The sequence below is a fragment of the Homarus americanus genome, unplaced genomic scaffold (assembly GCF_018991925.1).
Source record: "Homarus americanus isolate GMGI-L3 unplaced genomic scaffold, GMGI_Hamer_2.0 scaffold24694, whole genome shotgun sequence".
In the NCBI taxonomy this organism is placed as follows: domain Eukaryota; kingdom Metazoa; phylum Arthropoda; class Malacostraca; order Decapoda; family Nephropidae; genus Homarus; species Homarus americanus.
In genome coordinates this window covers 2,901,241-2,925,290 of record NW_024732780.1, presented here as the reverse complement: position 1 = coordinate 2,925,290, position 24,050 = coordinate 2,901,241, and the positions used below count along the sequence as shown (strand labels likewise).

The 24,050-nt window shown below is 40.4% G+C and overlaps 1 protein-coding gene across 1 annotated transcript in view; it reads right to left on the bottom strand.

Annotated features, from left to right (window-relative positions):
* The window catches only part of LOC121868981 (organic cation transporter protein-like), a 286,571-nt gene that overhangs the window by 195,724 nt on the left and 66,797 nt on the right, over positions 1-24,050 (bottom strand). Inside the window, exon 4 of the mRNA XM_042370028.1 lies at positions 22,384-22,498. Within this exon, the coding sequence (XP_042225962.1) occupies positions 22,384-22,498 (115 nt within the window). The remainder of the gene's footprint in view (positions 1-22,383; positions 22,499-24,050) is intronic.

Sequence of the window (24,050 nt, the reverse complement as noted above, 5' to 3'; positions counted from 1 at the left end):
AAAATAGTTGCAAAAATATTGGCAAGAAGAATTAAACCTCTATTAAATTTAATATTGTCAAACGACCAATACTGTTGTATTAAAGGAAGGTCAATATAGATTGTGATATCATGGTTAGGGATATAGTAGTGCAATTTGTCAGTAGTGAGAACCAAAAATGTGCTATGATAAACTTACAGTAGATTGTTTAAAAGCATTTGACAGTGTTAATATTAAATTTGTATTTAGGGTAATGGAAAAAAGGCATTAACTCTGTTTATGCAGACTGGATTAAAATGTTGTCTGGAAATTGTGAGAGTAAGGTTTTGGTTAATGGCATCCAAAGTAAGTCATTCAGGATTGGAAGATCAGTAAGACAAGGATGTCCTCTTTCTATGATTCTCTATATATTTTTCCAAGAACCTTTTTATTTATCAGTAAACAGGAATGCCAGAATAATTCCTCCACAGTTACCAAACAACATAAAAATTCCCATACAGGGATATGCTGATGATTCTACAGTCTTTGTTGCCACACACCAGTCCATAATTGAGAAATAGAAAGGTTTGAGGAAACAATAGGTGCTAAATTAAACAGAGATCAAACAAGTATTATGGGCTTGGGTGAGTGGAAGAAAAGAGATTTATGGTCTGTGTGTGGATGAGATCAGCAGAATATTCCTAAGTTGTAGGTACTATATACGTTGACAGTTATGAACACACTGTTAATATGAAATGAAAGAAAATCTTTTAAAATATCACCATTACTGTCAATTGTTTATCAAGCAGAAATTATCCTTGTATCAAAAAGCAATTATTGTTAACTCAAAAGTTTTGTCTAAGGTATGGTACCTATCCCATACATTTCCATTAAATAAAATGTACTCACAGAAAATTTAATCATGTATTTTTAATTATATATGGAGTGGTATGTACCAGCCAATTAAAAGACAAACTCTGTATTTACCTGTCAAACAAAGAGGTATTGGAGTAGTTAATGTGTTTTGTAAAGCAGCTGCTTTATTGTGTACAACTTTCATAAAAGTTTCTTCAGACCATGAAAAGGGGAAACTTCTAACTCCATATTATACAAGAATAAGTACCAGTTATCTACTAAATATGAAACCTTCAGATAATGTTTCCAACCTGTCTCCACCTTATTATAGTAATGCAATCAATACCCTAGGACAGCAGGGCATGATAACTTTCCCAATGTCAGGAATAAAGATGTATAAAATATGTTAATGACATGAACAAAACCAGCAATTGAAGAAAAGTATCCGCTGCTTAGTGGCCTTTTATTTGGGAAAATGTTACATGTAAATATATGGATCCTCACCAGAGAGGCTTCATATATAAGTATATTCATGAAACTCTACCAATAAATCAGAGACTAAAAATGTTAAACATAAAACAAGGTGATAGTTGTGTAAGATGTGGTGAGGTAGAATATCCATTACATTTATTTTACTTCTGCTTCCGTGACAAAGAGACATATAAATGGCTTACAAATTTCCTGAATACAGTCTGCAATGTCAATAGCTAATTATTTCTGTATTTTTTAATGTTTAATATTAACTGTAGTAATAATAAGGATAAGAATGCAATAATCATGCTATGTCAGATTATATTTATTGTATGTCGTTTAGTAGGAAGGAAAATTATAATGTTAAGGGGACTACAGCCTTTATCAAAAGCAGGATTTATTATAATAAATGGATTATCAGTTGCATTTTAAAAGAAAAGTCATCGAAATATTTCACGGACGAATATGTTAATATGTAATACTTATGTATATATGAGGCAATCCGCATTAGATGGGGGTGAAGCAACACCCCAGCCAAAATGCGTTTTTTGATGGATATCACTATTTTCACCCTTCCTCGACTTGATGGCGTTGGATGTAACGTTCTAACGAGAATAGAAATATGGTAAAAAGTCCTTCAAAAATAAGATGTAATTTCGCCTCAGGCCGGGAGCTACGTATCTGGCTGTGTGGAAGTAGTGCGTTGGGTGTGGGTCGGGTCGTGTTGCGTCTCTGTAATAAACCGTGTTCGGCACTCGGGCCTTCGTTGTTGAGTGGCAGAAATTGGACAGTGATTACATTAGATCATCAAGATCGTCTTAGTGATGTATAAGTGAAAATCGATGTAGGATTTTTTAATGCTAGATGAGATTGTATTTTTGAAAACTCAATCTCCACTGAGTTGGAGGTACAGCCCAGGTCATACAACCACAAAATCATTGCAATATGATAAAACTTTTATTTTATTTTTTTACCGAGTTGTGGTCATGGCTGTGATAAAGGCCAACCAGGGAGTGTAGTACTGTGCCTTTAGTTAAATCAGTTCATAGTGTCATCAGTGACCGCGGAAGAGGTTGTAAATAACTTAAAGTGAATACAAATTGGCAAGCAAGCTGGAAAGGTCACCACTGCCAGCTGAAACCAAGTCGTGCTATAGGTGCCACAGAGACGTTAAATTTTATTTTGTTTGTGTGCTTTCTCATGGACTGAAACTGTGCCTATAATACACCATTCACAGGGAGATACTGTGTACACAGTGATATCACAAAGAGAGATAGTCGTCGATGAGAACGGGAAAAGAAAGTATAAGGAAATACTAGTTAAAAAAAATAAAAAATCAACAAGCTTGGCTGTCTTTAAAGACATTCTATTACCGCCCCAAAGAAAGTTTATTTTATTTTTCTGTGTTTCTAAAGGACTGAGTGGGTGTGCAAAATCCGTTATTCATAGCAAAATGCAGTTTACATAGAGATAGCACATAAACACTGACAAACGCCGAAGTGAACTGAAAAAAAAAACAGAAGACAACTCTAAAGGCATCAGGGGAGGTTAAAAGCAGCAGAGGGCAGCTAAGCACTGTTTTTTCCATTTATTTTTTAATAGGTGTAGATCTATACACAGTCTTCCCCAACAACAACAACAACCATGAGGGAAATGATGATATGTGATTACTGCAGGGGGATGACGGATATGGATGATACAGGCCTGACCAATGCAACGTTTAGGAAGATGCAAACTACCGTAAAGCAGGAAGGCTTTTGCTATTATTGCTCTGACTGCATAGTCAAGGTAAAAGAGGCGATTGCAAGCCATAAGGGAACGAGTTCCCTAAGGACGAAAATAGATGAAGCCGGAGCCTTGCTGGTTGCCAAATTAGAACAAGTTGGGAAAGAGATCCTTGCTAAGACTGAGGAAGTAGCCGATAGAATGGAGGTGGTTGCTAAGAGGAGTTATGCTGAGACATTAGCAGGGCAATTGGAGGTGGCAGAGAGTAATGCAGGATCAGAACAGGATCTACAGCAGCTAGGGACTCTGAAGAAGTATGGCGAAGAAATGAAATTAACGGACCTACTGTTAGGGGAGAGGAGGAACAACGGGAACTTTTCCAGTACAGGAACAATGTAATAGTTTTCGGAGTTCCCGTGAGCCAGGTGGAGGGCCCTGAGAGTAAGGTAACACAAGATAAGATGCAGTTTAAGAATATTTGTACAGAGGTTCTGAAGATGCTGTTACGAGTTGGGGATTTAGAATATAGTTAAAAGTCTACCCAGATCCCAACAGGCAACAACAATAAAAAAACAAAGACAATCGGACTATAAAAGGGTAGACAAAGGATGCGAGTTTTTGTTGTGTATAATAAAGTACTATAAATTCCTTAACAAAATATTCAGCTTTCTATAATTTACCCTTAACCATACTTAACCTAAACATACGCAACATTGGCTTAACAGTATATACATATTTATACAACATACAACATTCTGAAGCAAGTGGACGTGGGGAGGCAATATAGGATAACAAATACTTAAGTGCAGTGCTGAGATGGCTGACGAGTAAGGCTGAGTATTGAAGAAGATGGTAGGTAGTCACTGTGCCGTAGGTTTCCAGGATAGGTGATCCTAGTGTGGTCACTTCCCAGAGTGAACTGAACTGTCCTCGATCTGGAGCTGATGAGGAAGACTTGGAGGAGATGACGCAACAACCAGGATATGGAGAAGGGAAACCCCGGAGTGGTAACTAAGACTAGTCATACTCGGGTTTCGTCCCTAGATGGCGTTGCTCGTGGTGCTGGGTAGGTAGATCATGACAATAGATGGCGTGGTTCGTAACAATGCCATCAACCCCACAGGATGTGAGGAGGCTGGGACAAAAGCTGGGGGATAAGCCTCGCCCCCTCAGGATCACACTTGTGAGTGAGGAGGAGAAATGGGAGGTTATTCGGCAGGCAAAAAACTTAGCAAGGAGCGAGGCATCTCGGAGTGTAATCATTCACCCAGATCACACGGTAATACAGAGGCAAGAGCACAAGAAGCTCCTGCAGGACTTGAAGCAGAAGAGGGAGGAGTTAAGGAGGAATGGGGACGGATGTACATGGGTTATATTCAGGGGGAGGGAAGTGGAAGCAAGTGTGCCGACACAGGGCCAGGGGGCAGCAGTACACCCTCCACCCGAGAGGTGGCACCAGCTCCACCTACCGGACAGGAGGAGGCGAGCGCCACATAAACAATAACATTTCTAACCACACCCTGCAAAATACAATGTACTTAGCAAATGCTGCAGCTTCTGAGAATGGGGGGGGGGTGTTACTAATAAGAGCAGAGACGTTATCGAGAAGAAATTCTGGCTTGAATGTCATGTTCACTAATACTGACACGTTCCTTGATAAGAGAGAGGAGTTTGAAACACTACTGAAGGTACACCAACTAGATATTGTAGGAGTTGTTGAACTGTTGTACAAGAACAGGAAAATCGACCCAGAGAAATGTGAGTTCAGTATTGCTGGATATAACTCATTTACGAACCTTTCTCAAGAAATTTGCAAGAGGGGTGCGGTTAACTATGCTAGGCAAGACCTTAGAGCCAGCCAGGCGAGGGTACAGGGAAAGGATGTTTTTGAAGGGTCCAAGTGGTGTAAATTTAAACTAAAGGGAAGGGACTTACTTATTGTCGGGTGTATCTACAGATCCCAAAACTGTGGCCCACTAAATCAAAGGAACTTAAGAGCCTTAATAGACAATGCGGCAATGCTCAACCCTAGCCACCTCCTTATCATGGGGGCTTTAACTATGGCGCCATCGACTGGAGAAATGAGTTCACCCCAAATGACTTGAATAGCCCTGCTATTTTTTTGTAGAAACTCTGAGAGATAATTTTCTCTTCCAACATGTTAGAGACCCGACACATTACAGAGGGGAGCAAACACCCAAGCTAATAGACCTCATCAGAACAAACGAGGAGGGTATGGTGGCCAAACTGGAACACCTTGCCCCAGTTGGCACCAGTCACCAAATAGTGTTGTCATTCAGAACTAACTGTTACCTAGTTCAAGATAAGGCCAGGCCAAGGCGCATATATTACAAGGGAAATTACAACGGGATGAGGGAAGAGATGAGGGGTATCCACTGGCCTGACTCATTAAGGCACAAGAACGCAGACACTACGCTGAATATCATAACGAGTAAAGTGACCCATTTGATCGATAAATATATACCCAAGACCAAACCCAGTGCCTCCAGGAATACGAGGGGATCCCTACACATGAACCATGCGGGCAGGACAGAAACCAAGCAAAGATAGAGTGTAGAAGGGCTGAAAAGAAGTTCCAGAGGCTGGTTGCAAGTGAGGTCAAGTCAAACCCAAAGGCGTTTTACCGCTATGCAAAGTCGAAATTAAAATCGCTAGTAGGAGTATCAGACCTGAGGCGTGAAGATGGTACTTACGCAGATTCTGACCAGGATAAAGCTGAGGCATTGAACAGCTTCTTTTCCTCGGTGTTCACGAGAGAGGATGCGATTAACCTTCCTACGTTTGAGGACAGACGGTTCGACACAGCACTGACCCACATTGTGTTCACAGAAGAGGGTGTTAGAAATAAACTGTCAAAGCTAAAGGTCCATAAGAGTCCCGGCCTTGACATGGTGCATCCTTGAGTGCTAAGAGAGTTTTGCAACGAGCTTGCAGAGCCCCTGAAGATCCTGTTTTGTAAATGCCTGGATGAACAAAAGGTCCCCAGTGAATGGAAAGTGGTTTATGTGAGTCCTATATTCAAGAAGGGCGATCGTCACTCCACGAACAGCTATAGACCGGTGAGCCTGATTAGCATAATATGTAAAGTACTTGAGAGTATTATCAGAGATGCCGCGATGGAACATCTACTGCGAAACAACCTTGTAAAGGATTGCTAACACGGTTTTATGCCGGGGCGCTCCTGCTTAACACAATTGCTCAAGGTATTGGATATTTGGACCCATATTCTGGAACGGGGTGGTAATATCGACAATATTTACTTAGATTTTGCCAAGGCTTTCGACAGTGTACCCCAAGGAAAGGCTGAAAATCAAACTGGAAGGGTACGGAATTCGGGGAAACGTCTTTCCGTGGATAGAAGACTTTCTACATGACCGCAAGTAGTGTGTGGTGATTACTTGCACGAAATCATCATCCATACCTGTCACAAGCGGGGTACCACAGGGCAGTGTATTGGGCCTGCTGTTGCTTGTTTGTTTCATAAATGACATGCCTGACGTTGTACACTCCTCCATACAAATGTTTGCCGATGACGCCAAGTTATTTCGGGAAATCAAGAACCAAGCGGACTGTGAAGAGCTGCAGAAGGACCTCTGTGGGCACCAAGAATGGTCGAAGAAATGGCTGCTGAGACTCAATGTCACGAAGTGTATGAGGATGAACCTGGGGCATACCAACGGTAAAGAGGCGTATATTATGTCCCAACAGGATGAATAAACTGCACTATTTAAGGCTGGATGTGAGAAGGACCTAGGTGTGTATGCTGACAATGAGCTGAAGTTCTCGGGCCATTGCGAGAAGAAAGTAAATCAGGCAAATTATTATTGGGTCTTATAAGAAGGTCGTTCAGATATCTAGACGGTCCGTCCCTCGTAACGATCTTCAAGAGTGAAGTGCTTCCTCATCTGGAGTACTGTCACCCCGTTTGGTCCCCGAGATATGCTAAGGACTGTCAGTTGCTTGCAAATGTTCAAAGGAGGGCCACCAGACTGGTGCCTGCACTTCGGCACCTCAGCTACCCTGAGAGATTGGAACACCTGAACTTGCCTAGCTTATACTACAGACGGGCAAGGGGTGACCTAATTGAGGTGTATAAACATCTCAAGGGGCACTACTCAGTCGAGTGTCCTTACTTGGAGCTGGCGGACGCTCGCCCCACACGGGGTCACAGCTCAGGATTGAAGAAGCTGCAAGTCCAGAAAACTGTGAGGGCAAACTTTTTCGGAGTGAGAGTTGTGAACTCTTGGAACAATCTACCAGAAAGTGTTGTGACGGCACCGAGTGTGAGCTCTTTCAAGACAAGACTTGACCAGCACTGGAGCAGGTTCAGGTACATTCAGGAGCCGGTGCATGCCCAGTACTTTTTAACAGTGCATAACAGAGACGTGACCGATCGCCCAAGCGGCTAACGAGCCGATCAGTGGTGAAGAGGAAAAAAGTAAAAGTAAGTAAAGAAGGTGGCCACAGCCCATTCAGGGCGAGAGGAGCGCGAGCCAATGACAGCGCACCTCCCTCGGATCATTCCCCCCACCCCCCCCACCCAGACGCAGTCAATCACAATGGATTTCCCCTTGCTACATCACAGTTCCTTGGCCAATCCGTGCGCCCAGATGCTTCCTCCTTGTTAGTTTTGGCGCTTTGTTTAGCATAAGGTGGCTCAGTGTACTTTCTACTGCTATTTTTTATAACTTTTCGGCATAACATTGACGCTATTCGTGTTCCACGGGTGTGAGAAGTGCTGTGCAATATCAGCCCCATATTGTAGCAAGACTCAAGTGAGGCCAGGACTTCTGGTGTGGGTGGAGAAGCCCATTATTCCTGAGCGTGTGTTTAGTGATGACGGTGCTCACGCGGACACCCCATGAATGCTTAGTGATAGTGATAGTGATTTTGGTACAAAAAGTCACTGCTATCCATCACAAGACCTTTTGGCAGACTGTGTTCCGGTACAGAGTTACGTGACATGCACTGACGGCAATAATGACGATGAAAGTGAAGATGGAAATGATGAAAGTGAGTCTAATGGTAACACAAACAGTGACACTAATGTATCAAAACAAGAACATACAGACTGTGAGGAGGTTGAAGTGGACAGTAACGAAACATGCATTGACCTTGATAGTGATGAAAGTGAGCCTGACCCAACGAATGCTAGTGAAAGTGAGCCCATAACTCAGTCTTACAATGAAACTGAACTGTTGCCGGCATCAATAATCAATGATTTAGTTGATGAAGAATCTGTGTGGCGATTTTTAGAGAGTGCAGAGAAAGACTTTGATCAGTACGCGATTGATTATGACGAGGCCATTGAAGTTATACGCACTCCTCAGGATTTACGTAACCTCAAGTTACTATGATCTTCAGGGATGATAATAAAACGAAGGAACTAAGCAGAGAAAGATTGTAATACTATTCTCATAAAACTGTTTTACCAAAGATTATGCAAACTTTCTCCGCCTTTGTATTCGTATGTTAATTACGTTTGTGGGGGGGATGAGTGTAGTGGTGTTCCTCATTATTACACACTATTATACTTAACAATTAATGAATTTTTGGCTAATAATAGGGACGGAAAGATAAATACTGAGAGGCAAATGAGTTTTTTATTATTATTTCATGTTTTGGGAGGTTTAAGGGGGGGGGGTGTAAGACGAATGCTGTTTTTGGTGATCATTAACTTGATTTACAGTATTAGCCCACAATAATAAGAAAATTTTGCAGAAAAACGCGATTATTGTTGGTTTGAAGAACAAACAACTGTACATCACGGGTAGTTATTCTCATTCAACTCGCGATGAAATAATAACTATTCACAGTTCGCTAGGAGGGGAATTGAGCTGCACGATAAAAAAAATGAATCCTCTAGCTTAAAAAAAAATTATGGTTGTTTGAACTTCGAAAAACTTTAGACGCGTTTCTCTCAGCTTTTTTAATTTGGCGCTTCACCCCCTTCTAATGCTTCGAACTCTTACATGAATCATAGGGAGCGTCGAGTCAAAATTCTCATAAATATATTACCTGACTCGTACGGATGTCATAGTGATGGCAGTCTTACAACAATATTTCAGTGCGTCGAGACTACCCGTGAATGCAATACACTATCCCTGGAGAGGTTAACAAGGAGGCACGAAACCACGATGGCAATGAGAGGTTCTATGATATTGTTGTATAGGAGTGGTGTGCACCCAGTGGACAAAAACTGTGACGAAATGGGTCAGGCAGTGTATATATATATATATATATATATATATATATATATATATATATATATATATATATATATATATATATATATATATATATATATATATATATATATATATATATATATATAAATATATATTTCATGTAAATCCACAATGAAAACGTGGATAAGATAAATCTTGATAAAATCACACGGGAAGATGGAAACAACGGAGTACCTTAGCTTTCGTCTTTATTCAAGACATCTTCAGAGGCAACTGGATTACATGGACAGAGAGATGCTTAAATATACAGGGTGACCTAAAAACATGAGGTCAGGTCAAAATGATGACATCCACTAATCCCCACACCAACACACACGTAGAGGAGCTTAAGAGAAGGGAGGTGACGTGACTAGCCAAGTCAGGTCAGAAAACAGGGGACCCACACAATAACTATCATTTTCACAGCAACTGACTAAGGAAATGTTAAAAGATCATGTAATTGAAATGTTGGTTCAACAAGAAGTTTTAAAAGAATCTGCTGTTGACCAATTAACGCCCATGTCCAAGAAACTTCAACCACTATCCACCACCCCTCCTCACTCAGAAGTTGCCTCAGGTCTGGCTAGCCCTCAAGAAAAAGCACAAAGAGTAGATGCCTTAGAACTAGAACGAGCGAGGTTCGAGTTCCAAATCAAAATGAAAGAACTCGAGTTGGAACAGAGCAAGTTGAAGCAGGAGGAAAAGTTGGAAGAGGCCAAGTTGGAACAGGCCAAATTGGAGCATGAGGAAAAGTTGGAACATGAGGGAATGTTGGAACAGGCCAAGTTGGAGCAAAAGTTGGAGCATGAGGGAAGGTTGGAACAGGCCAAGTTGGAGCAGGAGGTTAGACTGAAAGAACTACAGGTGAGAGAGATAGAAGTCACCTTAACATTTAGGACTTTTGAGAAAATAGCCGGGAAGAATGAGTGGCCAAAGGACCAGTGGGTGTCGGTGTTAGTTCCTAAATTATGTGGTAAGGCTCGTAGAGTTTATAACTGTTTAGACCAGACTGATGACTATGATAACGTAAAAAAGAATATCCTCACCTCTTATGCTATCACGCCAGATGGATACCGGCAGAAGATTCGTAAACTAACCAAACCATTTTCGCACACTTTTGTTGAGTTTGCTCAAGAAAAGCTTAGGTTTTTTAAGAAGTGGTTAGAGGCTACAGAGACCTCCACATTTCAGGATTTGTTAAATTTGGTAGTCTTGGAGTGGAAGAGCAAGATACCATTTCACATCTTGAAGCATGTGGAGGAGCGTGGATAGGTTAATTTAGGGCGTACGGCTGAGCTGGCTGATGCGTACGCCTTGCTGGTGGAGTCACTGGGCAGTAGAGAACGTGGTACTTCCCGACATGCTAGGTCCTCCTCTGATGATAACCTTGGGGGCGTGAGTGGTAGGTCGAAAGGTCCCACACCTACCCCCCCTCATGCAACCAAGTTTACTTGTTCTTACTGTAAAAACCCAGGCCAAACGATCCAGACTTGTAAACACCCAAAGTGTCGAATTGCTAAAAGTAGTTCCCTGGATCCCAAATCCAAACCAATAGCAACCACCAATGTGGAAAGGCCCCATCAGGATCTCTTCTCTTCATTCACCTATGAGGGAAAAATTTCAATCATAGAGGGGTCTCGTTCTTTTCCTATTCGTTTACTACGTGATACGGGCGCAGCACAATCTATCCTCCTGTTTAACGTCATTCCTGATATATCTACCGCATTTACTAATGAGTGTTCTAATTTCAGATCTCTCCTCCCATTCTTCCTATCCCTTAGGTAAAGTGCACCTCCAATGTCCCTTGATTACTGGGGAAGTGCAAATAGCCATTAGGAAAGATCCAATGCCTGTGAGCGGCATTCATTTATTATTGGGTAATGACTTGGTAGGAGATCTAGTGGTTCCCAACATAAAGACAGTCGACTCTCCCTTACCTGTCAACTCCACCACTGACCTTGAAGAAACTATTCCTCACCTTTTCCCATCTTGTGCTGTCACCCGGTCACAGAGTGTGCGAAATGGGCCCTCTTCATCTAAAACCACCTCCAATATCTTCCTACCCACAGAAGATCTGTACAATAAGACCATTAGTAAGGATGAGCTCATTAAAACCCAACAATCTGATCGATCTTTGTTCAAACAGGTGATGAAAGACCTCAGTGTGGACCATTGTACATCTTCGGCTTACCACCCACCGTCCCAGGGTTGCTTGGAACGGTTCCATCAAAACTTTCAAATCAATGCTAATAAACTATCTCCCTTCAACTATATAGTCCATACTCCTGATCTCAGAAAAGATTCACAACTTGTTCACATTAATCTCATGAAACTTTACCATTCCAGGCAGTCAGAGGAAGACATCCCAGAGGCTATAAGCCTACCTGTATTGCATACGGTTTTGTCAGGGCCGGAGCCGGAGACAGATGACATGGACCTATTGGAGAATTTAGACTTCCCTCTACCTAAAGAAAACCCTGCTAACAGTCACATACTCAACAACTTGGATGAGTATTTTTCTGTTTTGAATCCATCTCAAGCAAAAGATCTCGCTAAGTTATTCTCAACATTTCCTAAAGTCACGTCAGACCTCCCAGGGTTTTGCAATATACTTAAACATGATATTAAGCTAATTTCAGATGATATACAACCCATTAGGCAATCAGCATATCGGCTAAATCCACAAAAAAGAGAGATTATGAAAAAGGAGGTAGATTTTTTGTTAAAACATAACTTAGCTGAGACCAGTACCTCCCCCTGGGCTTCACCTTGCCTTCTCATTCCAAAACCCGATAGCACTTTTCGTTTCTGTACCGATTATCGTAAAGTGAACCAGGTCACTGTCTCAGACTCCTACCCTTTACCTTTGATTGAAGATATAATAGACAGCATAGGCTGTGCAAAATTTATATCTAACGTGGACCTGTTGAAAGGATATTATCAAGTGGGACTCACGGATAGGGCAAAAATAATCTCGGCATTTATAACTCCTTTTGGTCTTTTTCAATATTTGGTTATGGCGTTTGGCTTTTCTAATGCTCCGGCCACATTCCAGAGGGCAATCAATCGCCTGATTCAGGACCTAGGTGGGACGTTCGCCTACCTGGATGACCTGGTGGTGGTGTCGGACGGCTGGAACGAACATCTGGTGCGTTTGGAGATACTGTTCGCACGACTGCAAGAGACTGGATTCACCATAAACCTGGCTAAATCTGCTTTTGGCCGGACCTCAGTGACTTACCTGGGACATATCGTTGGGCATGGTATGGTGAGACCCAAGGACGCAAACGTTAAAGCTATCTTGTCCTTCCCCACTCCAAGGACGAGGAAGGAACCCGTGCGCTTCCTGGGGATGTGCGGCTACTACCGTCGGTTCTGCAGTAACTTCTCCAGCGTGGCCGGACCCCTCACAGACCTTACCCATTCTGCGGTCCCTTACATCTGGAACCAGAGGTGCGACCAGTCTTTCCACCGCCTCAAAGCCTTCCTTGCCTCCAAGCCTGTAGTCCACCCACCTTCCATCTGCAAATCGACGCTAGCGGTGTCGGAGTGGGGGCTGTGCTCCTACAACCTGACCCAACCACTGATGTCCTTCATCCTGTGGCATACTACTCCGCCAAGTTGAAAAAACATCAGACCAACTACTCGACCATAGAGAAGGAGGCCCTGGCTCTGGTGTTGGCAATAAACAAGTTTGAATGTTACCTCCAGTCTTGCCCACAAACAACCCTAGTCTTCACCGACAATAACCCACTCACGTTCATCCAAACCAACAAGACCTCCAACCAGCGAATCCTCCGCTGGGCTCTCCTCACCCAGCCCTAAAATCTACAAGTCCGGCACATAAAGGGGGTGGACAACCTGATTGCGGACTCTTTATCCCGAGCTCCAGTGGAAATGCAGCGGCTACTCTCCAGACGCACCAAGTGATCACCTCCTTCGCGCCCGCGCTATGGAGGTCTTTGGAGGGGGTGTGTGTTACGAACCACGCCACCAATTTTCCTGGTCTACCTACCCAGCACCACGAGCAACGCCATCTAGGGACGAAACCCGAGTATGACTACTCTTAGTTACCACTCCGGGGTTTCCCTTCTCCATATATATATATATATATATATATATATATATATATATATATATATATCTTGATAAAATCACACGGGAAAATGGAAACAACGGAGTACCTTAGCTTTCGTCTTTATTCAAGACATCTTCAGAGGCAACTAGATTACATGGACAGAGAGAGGCTTAAATATACAGGGTGACCTAAAAACATGAGGTCAGGTCATAATGATGACATCCACTAATCCCCACACCAACACAACCGTAGAGGAGCTTAAGAGAAGGGTGGTGACGTGACTAGACAGGTCAGGTCAGAAAAAAGGGACCCACAAAATAACTGAAGATGTCTTGAATAAAGACGAAAGCTAAGGTACTCCGTTGTTTCCATTTTCCCGTGTGATTTTATCAAGATTTATATATATATATATATATATATATATATATATATATATATATATATATATATATATATATATATATATATATATATATATGTCATTTAGAAGCTTGAGGGACCGAACTAAAGGGACAAATTCATCACGATAGGGCAGAGTCAAAATATTCTTAAGTGTAGGAACTTGTCTGGTTACAGAGGAATGAAAGGATTTTTTAGCCCTTTTAAAGCAACTATCAACAAACACAGAAGGGTACCCAAGTTTCTGTGCAATAGAACGAATGTGTTTAAATTTGTCGTCAATAAATTCAGAGTCACAAATACGCAGACATCGTAGGAACATAGCAGAAAAAACTGACATTTTGGTAGACTCAAGGTGATTGGATAAAAAGTGAATGAAACTGTCTACCTGTGTGGGCTTTCTATATACCTTAAATTTATAGTTTTGGCCATTTCTCATGATAAGCATATCAAGAAATGGAAGGGATTCACTTATTTCTCTTTCAATTTTGAATGTGATACTAGGGACAATATTATTAAGCTTGTCTAAAAATTCCAAAGGGTCACTGTTTTTAGGCCAAAGACAAAGAACATCATCTACATATCTATACCAAGGAGGAATACAGTCCACTACATTGGGGAGTAATCTAGACTCAAAGAACTCCATATAAATACAGGCTAGAGGAGCAGAAAGACAATTATCCATGCTCATGCCAAATACTTGCTTGTAGAACTTCCCATTTGCACTAAACACATTGTCAGTTACGCATAACTCTATCAATTTCAGGAAAGTATCATGTTCAATAGTTAAATCTAGCAGTTGTAATTTATCTTTAAGAAATGAAAGTAAGTCTTTCACAGGTACTCTAGTGAACAGTGAATTTACATCAAAACTTATTAATTCGCAAGGTTCGTTGTGTTTCTTGAGTTTATCAATTAAATCACTGCTATTGCGTATTTGTGACTCTGAATTTATTGACGACGAACTTAAACACATTCGTTCTATTGCACAGAAACTTGGGTACCCTTCTGTGTTTGTTGATCGTTGCTTTAAAAGGGCTAAAAAATCCTTTCATTCCTCTGTAACCAGACAAGTTCCTACACTTAAGAATATTTTGACTCTGCCCTATCGTGATGAATTTGTCCCTTTAGTTCGGTCCCTCAAGCTTCTAAATATTAATGTTGTTTTCAAGTATGACTCAACCATTACCAATATGTTAATAAGGAATAGCCCAAGTTTGAATGTAAATGGAAGTGTTTATTGTATTCCATGTAGCCAATGTAATTGTAATTATGTAGGTCAGACAGGAAAAACACTGCAGCTCAGAATCAAACAACATAAGTATAATATCAGAACTGCATCTGAAAGCAGTGCCTTGTTCGTTCATGTTAGGAATAATAATCACCCCATTGCTTGGGAAAAAAGCTTAGAAGTATTCAAATCATCTTGTGTCACAGAAAGACTTCTGGTTGAAGCTAGTTTGATTAAGGAATTAAAATCAATAAACCTTAGTGATGGTCAGTTCAAAACTGATAATATGTTACATAAATTTATTTGTCAGTGGCCCAAGGTTAAAAATGTTTTGAAAACCTTTGATCTTGATGTATGACAGTTATTTTGTGGGTCCCTTTTTTTTGACCTGACCTGTCTAGTCACGTCACCACCCTTCTCTTAAGCTCCTCTACGGTTGTGTTGGTGTGGGGATTAGTGGATGTCATCATTATGACATGACCTCATGTTTTTAGGTCACCCTGTATATTTAAGCCTCTCTCTGTCCATGTAATTCAGTTGCCTCTGAAGATGCCCTAACAGATTTAAAAGCCAAGGCACCAAGTTGTTTTGTGATTATCAAGATATATTTATATATATATTTATATATATATATATATATTTATATATATATATATATATATATATATTTATACATATTTATATATATATTTATATATATATATATATATATATATATATATATATATATATATATTTATATATATATATATATTTATATATATTTATATATATATATATTTATATATATATTTATATATATATATTATATATATATTTATATATATATATTTATATATATATATATATATATATATATATATATATATATATATATATATATATATATATATATATATATATATATATATATATATTCATATATATAGTTATATATTTATATATATTTATATATTTATATATATTTATATATTTATATATATTTATATATTTATATATATATATATATATATATATTCATATATATATTTATATATTTATATATATATTTATATATTTATATATATATTTATATATTTATATATATATTTATATATTTATATATATATATATATTCATATATATATTTTTATATTTATATATATATATATTTTACGGGAATAGCCCATCTAAGTACAGGTCAACTAAAAAGGGCCTGGGGGAAAAATACGAGTAAAATGAAATTAAAAATAGAAAAGAAAAAGACTATTAATCTAAACCACGAGGACGCCGCAAAACCAGCTTTTAGAAGTGAGACAGATTGTATGAGTATGCAAACACAGAATAAGGCAGACCATTCAACAGTTTGGCTGTGTGAGGAAAGAAGGATGTACTATAACGGGTTATTCTAATGTGACCGACATCCACAGGAAAACGGTGGGCACCGTGGGCAAGACGAGTATTTCGATCCCATGGTCTTGCCGGCGGTACATAGGATGCCAAATCCACCGAACATTGTCCGTTAAAGTACTTGTAAAAGGGAGAGTGAAGCAACATTGCGGAGAAGAGAAAGAGAAGAAAGATTATCAACTAAAGGAGGATATTTAGTACGACGAAATGCCTTTAATTCCATCCTATCTAACAGTTGGAAAGAAGAAGAGCCGCCCCAGATATGAGAGTAATACTCCAAGTTAGGAGTTTTTTTACTTGAAGCAACTGCTCAGGAGTGAAGTAGCTGCGGCATCTGTACAGCATTCCCAACTTTCGAGAGGCAGGTTTAGCAATGTTGAGGATGCGTGATTTCAAAGAAGGCATTTAATATACATACACCTTTTAGGCCATACCTTGCTCAACAACACCATATGAAGATGAACAGATACACGCTACACCTAAAACCAGTGCATGTAAGATAAAGGGGAAGTTGCAACTGCAGTGCACATAGCGGACACTAAGGAAAATACTGAATTCACAAGGTATTCACTCACACATACCAGCAAGAAAACCTGCAATAATCCAAGGACATAAAAGACAATGCCTGGCATTTACAAGATAGTATGCAAACAAGAACAATAGATTTTGGGCAGGAGTCATATTTTCTGATGAGAAAAAATTTTCTGCTCCTCAAGTCTGGCCAGCTCATGAATAAATTTAAACCCTTAACGGACCAGGCAGATCACCCATGGGAGACTGTCCATCTGATAGTTATTCTGAACCTCTTACGGCAAGAGATCATTAAGTATCGCCCATGATGGTATAAGAGGTAACCTTGATGTACAAAAGACATACACTATGATTCTCTCTCATTTTTCTGGCTAAAGCTTAAGCTAGATGTTAGCTCCTACTGTAGGAACTGTCACATTTCCCCGTGGTAGAAGAATCTTTTAGTAAAGTAGTCGTAGATTATGTGGCACCGCTACCCAAAATTAGATGAGGTCATTAATGCCTACAAACCATCATTGATGTTGTTCCCCGATTTCCCGAGGCCACTCCCCTTCAGAATTTTATAACGAAAATTGTTGTTCGAGCCCTCATCAAGTTTTTCACACAGGTTGGTCTATCTGCCACTGTGCAGTCGGATCAGGGGTTAGATTTTATCTCTGGGTTGCTCGGGCAGGTAATGAAAACCTTGGGAATCCTTCATTCATATGTTGTCTTAAATGTTTCAATAATGCTTGCAGTCCTTCACATACTTGTTGGCACATTAATAGCTTGCAATGTAATTTAGCATTAACATTTAATCCCCCAAACTGATATGTTGTTTTAGGTCTGTCCTGGTGTTCACGGTATATATGAACTTTCAGTCCTGCAAAGGAATATAACTTCCTTATACACCTTGTAAATGGGCAATCGATTCTTTTGTTATATTCAAATGTATGGAATTGGCAATGGGTTGCATATCTCCTTACTGATTTTGAAACATAGGCGGCTGCATTTATGAAAATACCCCTCCTTACCCTAAAAACATTCCAACAAAAGGTTTCTCAACTGTTTATTGTAGTATCAGGTGTGCTTAATAACATATCAAAAGTCTACCACAGTCTGACCACGAGAAAGGTCTAATTTTTAAGATGGCGTCGAATAGCCAGGTGGAAGAAATATACTCATCCTTGGTGGCGAAAGAAACGACTTTGGAGAGCGCTGTAGCATCAGATATGTTGATCCAGATCAAAGATATGATTGACACAAAGAAGGCAGAACTTAGTACAAGGTCAAAAACCAGTCAGCTGTGGATAAACTATCAGAGAATGCTGCGGACTGCTCGAATGGTGATCAGAGCGGATCGCACAGGATCTTGGATGATGCACTTGCGCGCAGTATCAGATTGCCTGTCAATATTTGTCGCCGCTGGGCACTACAACTATCTGAAATCTGCATATTTCTATGTCCAAGAAATGTGCCAACTCGAGGCTACACATCCTGATGTATATGACAAATTTTCTAGGGGTTTTCCATGTGATCCGCCGCAGCAGCCAGTGCTGGGCAGGCCTTAGCTCTGACCTTGTGATCGAGCAGACACTGATGCGGTCTTTAAAGAGTAGTGGAGGCTTGACTCATGGAAGTGGAATGACTGAAGAAATGCGCGCATTATGGACCATGTCCATACCCATCACATCTGAGTACAACAATGCAATGCAGGAATTCAATGACCTCACCTACACGACCAGCGAGCAACACCGAGAATCAACAGAAGCAAGGATGAAACGAGATCACTCTGACCTGGGAAAGATCAAGGAAAAACTGTCCACATGCATGCCATTTTCTCAAGACCCATCTCTGAGAAACATTATTACTGGTTTAGTTGTCAAAGAGGATGTGAATGTGCATGAGCATGAGACTGTTGGGAATGAGATTATTGAAAAAATGGTTGGAAAACCTGTTTTTGGGATCTCATTCAAATGGAAAGACCGGGCAAAAACCCTCGCACATGAGTCCACCATCAAATTTGCCCAAGGCCGAACCATTGATCCTGCTCTGCTGTTCCAAAGATTTCTGGTTCTGTCAAAAGCCCGAGACCTTTCACTGGAAGTTGTAATGAGCTATGAGCTCAGCCCATTCCCTACAGCCCTGTTTGAAGCCAAGGAAATCTTTCGTAAAGATGACAAGCCCCAACTAGCACATGCAGTTGCTGAGTATTCAAGCAAGAAATCAAAAGAAGCTGTCATGGATTCTATCCCACTAACTGAACATTATGTCCTTGACGGTGGTTCCCTGGTTCATCGCTTGCCACGGAAAGAGGGTGACAGTTATTGTGCCATTGCACGGATGTATGCTGACTTTACCATACGCCATTATGGAAAAGCAACCGTAGTTTTTGATGGCTATAGTGAAGGTCCTTCCATCAAAGACAATACTCATCAGCGACGTGGGCAAACCCGCCCGATCATCAGCTTCAATGCAAAAACTGTGTTTGTTGGAAGAAAAGATGATTTCTTTTCCAGATGTTGCAACAGAAGAAGGGCTGCACTGTTATCAATGCATTAGGGGATGCAGACATGGGCATTGTCAAGGCTGCAATCAAGGCGTCACAACATCAGCTCACGACCTTGATAGGGGAGGATACAGACCTGCTCATCCTTCTCCTCTACTATGCTGAAGCAAACAATAGGGGCCTCTATTTTCGTTCGGACAAGTCCACAGTTCCTAAGGTGTACAACATCAGTGAGATGAAACAAGTCCTGGGTAGTGACATGTGTTCTCAGTTGCTGTTTATCCACGCTTTCACAGGATGTGACACACAACTTCCCGCATTTTCAGTGTTGGCAAAAAGTCAGCGTTCCAGAAACTTGTGAATGGTGAATTGACCATTCAGACCTGTGCGAATGCGTTTCTGTTCCCAAATCAAGCAAACAGTGTCATAGAGGACCTTGGGAGCAAGGCGATGGCAGTTCTGTTTGGTGGCAAGAGTACCGATTCATTTGCCTCTTTGCGCTACAACCATTTGATCAAGAAAATTGTCATTTGTTCCCCCAGAACGTCTCCCTCCTACCAAGTCCTCGACTAAATATCACAACTTTAGAGTGTATTACCAGATCATGGTGTGGACTGGAAAGGAGAGTGACATGAATGCAGTGGATTGGGGATGGAAACTGGAGGACAATCAGTTTGTGCCAGTTATGACCAAGAAAACTTCTGTGCCAGAAAGCCTCCTGCAGATGGTCCACTGTAATTGCACAACTGCCCGCTGAACACGTTGTAGTTGCAGAGGATACGGACTACCATGCACACCCGCTTGTGGACCAGGTCAAATTGAAAACTGTGAGAATCCACATAATCAACCTTTACAGGAGGAAGAGTGTGACTATGACTATTTTTAAACCTGGTTCAGATCAAAGGCATTTTTCAGAAATATATTTTATGGGATTTGTTATAACTTTTACCAGTAATCACTACACTATGTTAAATATGCTAATTGGTTTCCTAGATGCCCAAAACAAGGGGTCAGGCACCAGAATTACCTATCTAGGATGAATAATGATGGAGTCATTGGCATTTTCATAGTTTGGTGGCCACATTTGTCCGCCATCTTGGATTTTGTAATTCTGTAATCACTTCACTATTATTTTAAATATGCTAACTGGATTCCTAGATCCCCAAAACATGGGGTTAGACAACGAAATTACTTGTCTAAGATGAATTAGAAAGGGTAATGGGCATTTTCATAGCTTGGCGGCCATATTGGTCCTCCATCTTAAATTATGTAATATGTAATGACTTCACTATAATTTAGATATGCTAATTGGATTCCTAGATCCCCAAAACATGGGGTTAGGCACCAAAATTACTTGTCTAGGATGAATAATGAAGGAGTAGCGGGCATTTTAGGGATGAGGTGGCTAACTTCGACGCCATCTTGAAAATGAGACCTTTCTCGTGGTCAGACTGTGGTAGACTTTTGATATGTTATTAAGCACTACTGATACTACAATAAACAGTTGAGAAACCTTTTGTAGGAATTTGTTTGGGGTCAAACCATATTTTTAGCCGACTAACATGTTTACAGAGACATGTACAGTATACTAGATATCCATTGTAAAGATTTTCCATTAATCTAGCTAAATATGCTAAGGCATACCTCTAAGCTGCCTTCCGTTTCAACGAGTGATGCGCCTCTTTCAAATAAGGTAAACAAACACGGACATACTACGAACGTGAAGCGCAAACAACCGCATATTCAGTAATTACATATAGAAATAAATAGCATTAACATGCAATTTTAAATGTTCTATGCATCATGAAGTGTATATAGTATTATAAAATGTCAGTTTATATTAATAATTAAACAAATTGAAAAAAGAGAAAGAGAGTGTCTGAAATATTTTACAGAACAAATAAAGTAATTCAAATTACTACGTTTTCCTGGACGGAAATACAGAATGAAACATGTAAAAAATACTGAATTTTCTAACAGTGTGTCCTTCGACGGCTTTCCACCCTCAAATCAGAAAGTCATAGAGTGCTTCCACAACACCCTTAAAACTATGATTAGAGCATTTTGCTTAGAGACAGACAGATAATGGAATCTCACAAGCAGTTGCAATCCACTCACACTTAAGGAGTCAGAAGATTTTCAGTTTTAAGCTAGACGAGTTTATCTCACATATTTGAATAAAAAAAATCAGCACCTATGCTAGAAGGTCATTCAATATTTTCAAAGGAAATTACGGCAGACACTGTAACACTATTCAAATGAAAAACACAAAGGACCCACCATTATATGAAAATTCCTTATCGTAAACTTGGTAAATTCAGTTTACATTCTTTCCCATAATTCTCTGGCTGATAAGAGGCAAACTATATTTCAAATTTACTAAATTAATTCACATTAGGTAGTAGGAAGTAGGCAGCTATCAAACAGGGAGGTACTACCGCCTGGGAAGATATTGGAAGCGTAATGTGTTGTCTAATGGTAACTCTGCTGTTATATGGCATCACAAAAATTGTGACCAAGTCCCAGGCTATTAATCTGACTTTCTGGTTCATTTACACACAATTGCAGGGTCTCAATTGTTTCTCTTTCTTTGATAACAGAACATATACTCGTATATCGTTTCTCAATCTTGATTTGTCGAATTTTTCCATTTCTGTATTAATTTTCAGTTCAATTCTTTTTAGCCACCCAGGCCCTGATGTGAGTCGGTACCTGTGCCTGGGTGGGTGGGATAATCCCCGTAAAAAAAAATGCAAACCAAGGAATTCTCATCTGGCATACTTCAACAATGTTTCATGTAAGTCAGCATTTGAAAGGATCTTCAACATTGTCTAAAGTTAAGGTTCAGATATTATTCTAATTTCATTGATGTCTTTGCTCATGAGGATGAAACATAACTTTTACTTCAGAATAATCGTTTCATTCAGCCTGAATGTTTTCCCCAATCATTATCGTCAAGCATTATATTCAAAAGGAAAATCGTTTTGGGTTAGTATCCTGTTACACTTACCTCAGACGTAACAGTGGAGACAAAGGTGGAGTTGTCAAAGTCCCAGTCAGAACACTTCTCAAAGCCCGTTAGGCCAGTGGTTGTGTTCAGGTATGAGTAGCTACACTGTTCTACCCTGTGAAGAAGACAAATGGTTGTAGTAAACGTTTTTCTTTTTTACACATACACACACACAAACACACACGCACACACATACTACTGCTACTACTACTACAAATACTACTTCTACTACTACTTTTTTCTTCCACTAAATGGCCTCCATCTTTCCCTAATAGCCATAGCTTCGCCGTCATTTTATTACCTTAAAATTAAATATCCTAATACATAAGTAGCTATCCTAGCTGTGTTCAGTTAGTTTAGCAGCAGATCTATGCGGCATTCAGTGACTGTTGCCTCATAGTCAATATCTGCAACTGTTGTCGGCTTTGGGGCCGATGCTCTCGTTCCCCTGAGGTAGATCAAAGCCGACCTAAGGAGAGGAAGGACAGTCGACATCTCATCCTGGCTGTAACATAACTTCTGGGCTGCTGCTTCTGTTCGGATAGCACCTCCCCGAGTCTGGCGTAGAAGCATTTTGCACTTGGTCCCATTCCACCAGAGGTTGTGAACACTAGAGTATAATGATCATCCAGCTATGATACAATAATATGAGTTATTAAGGACTGTCACCTTCGTTGGTGAGCTCTGAGGTGACTAGAGAGGCAGATACAGGACCGGCAGGATTGTCCACAGAAGTTGCAGGTGTGGAGGGCAACATCTAGTGCGGGAGGGGCGGCGGCAGTGCCTTTTCGGCGGTAGTGCTTGGCTGCCTCGGTATGCAGTCGGGCTAACTGGAAAGTATTGACACTTTCTCGTGTGGTGTTCCTCTAAGCGTTACGGTGTGGAGTAATCGTCTTCCAGGTGTGTGTGTGTGTTCCGTAACATTAAGCTTCATCCTTAGTAGGTAAGATGTTTCAAAAAGAGGTTTCTCCCATTCGTCATTGTGAGCATCGTACCAGAGCACAGTGTTTCCATCAAAACCATGGTTCATCCTTATTTCCCTTCTTCCGTGTAACTATATCCATATGGCTAAGTGCTTGCTTTTCATTTCTTTATTTACCAAAATAATGTGGATCAGTTACTCGTTATTTAACACATACATGCACTTAGAGCATCAAGATTGTTTTGTAGGCATGACTATTGGTTAATTGAAACCCCAAAAACATTTTTCACATTTATTACCGTGGGCCTCCATGTGCCCAGGTGGGATGGTCAAAGTATTGCACTATAAGTGTGTCAAATGAGGAGTGACTGATCCACATGTATTTTAAGATTTTTGAAATGTGTAGTTAAATTAAACACGATTTTTCATATAGTTATGCGAATGATGGGAAGTAAAAGATATAGATGGGGTGTGGTGGAAGCGCTGTAAACGTTGTGTGGATTCACTGGGTGGTTTGGAAGTGTTTATATTCATTCATACTTTCGTAACTACAACCTATGGTAATTTTTCTTCGTGTTCATATATAATGAAGATAATGCAGAGTATAAAATACCATATACAATATTTATACATGATATCATCTATACAGTTGTACTCTGACTGTGTGTGTTCGTGCGTGTGTTGCCTCGTGATAGTTAGAGCGGGCCCCCGTCCAGAAAGGACACTGTACTAACCTCCAGCACGG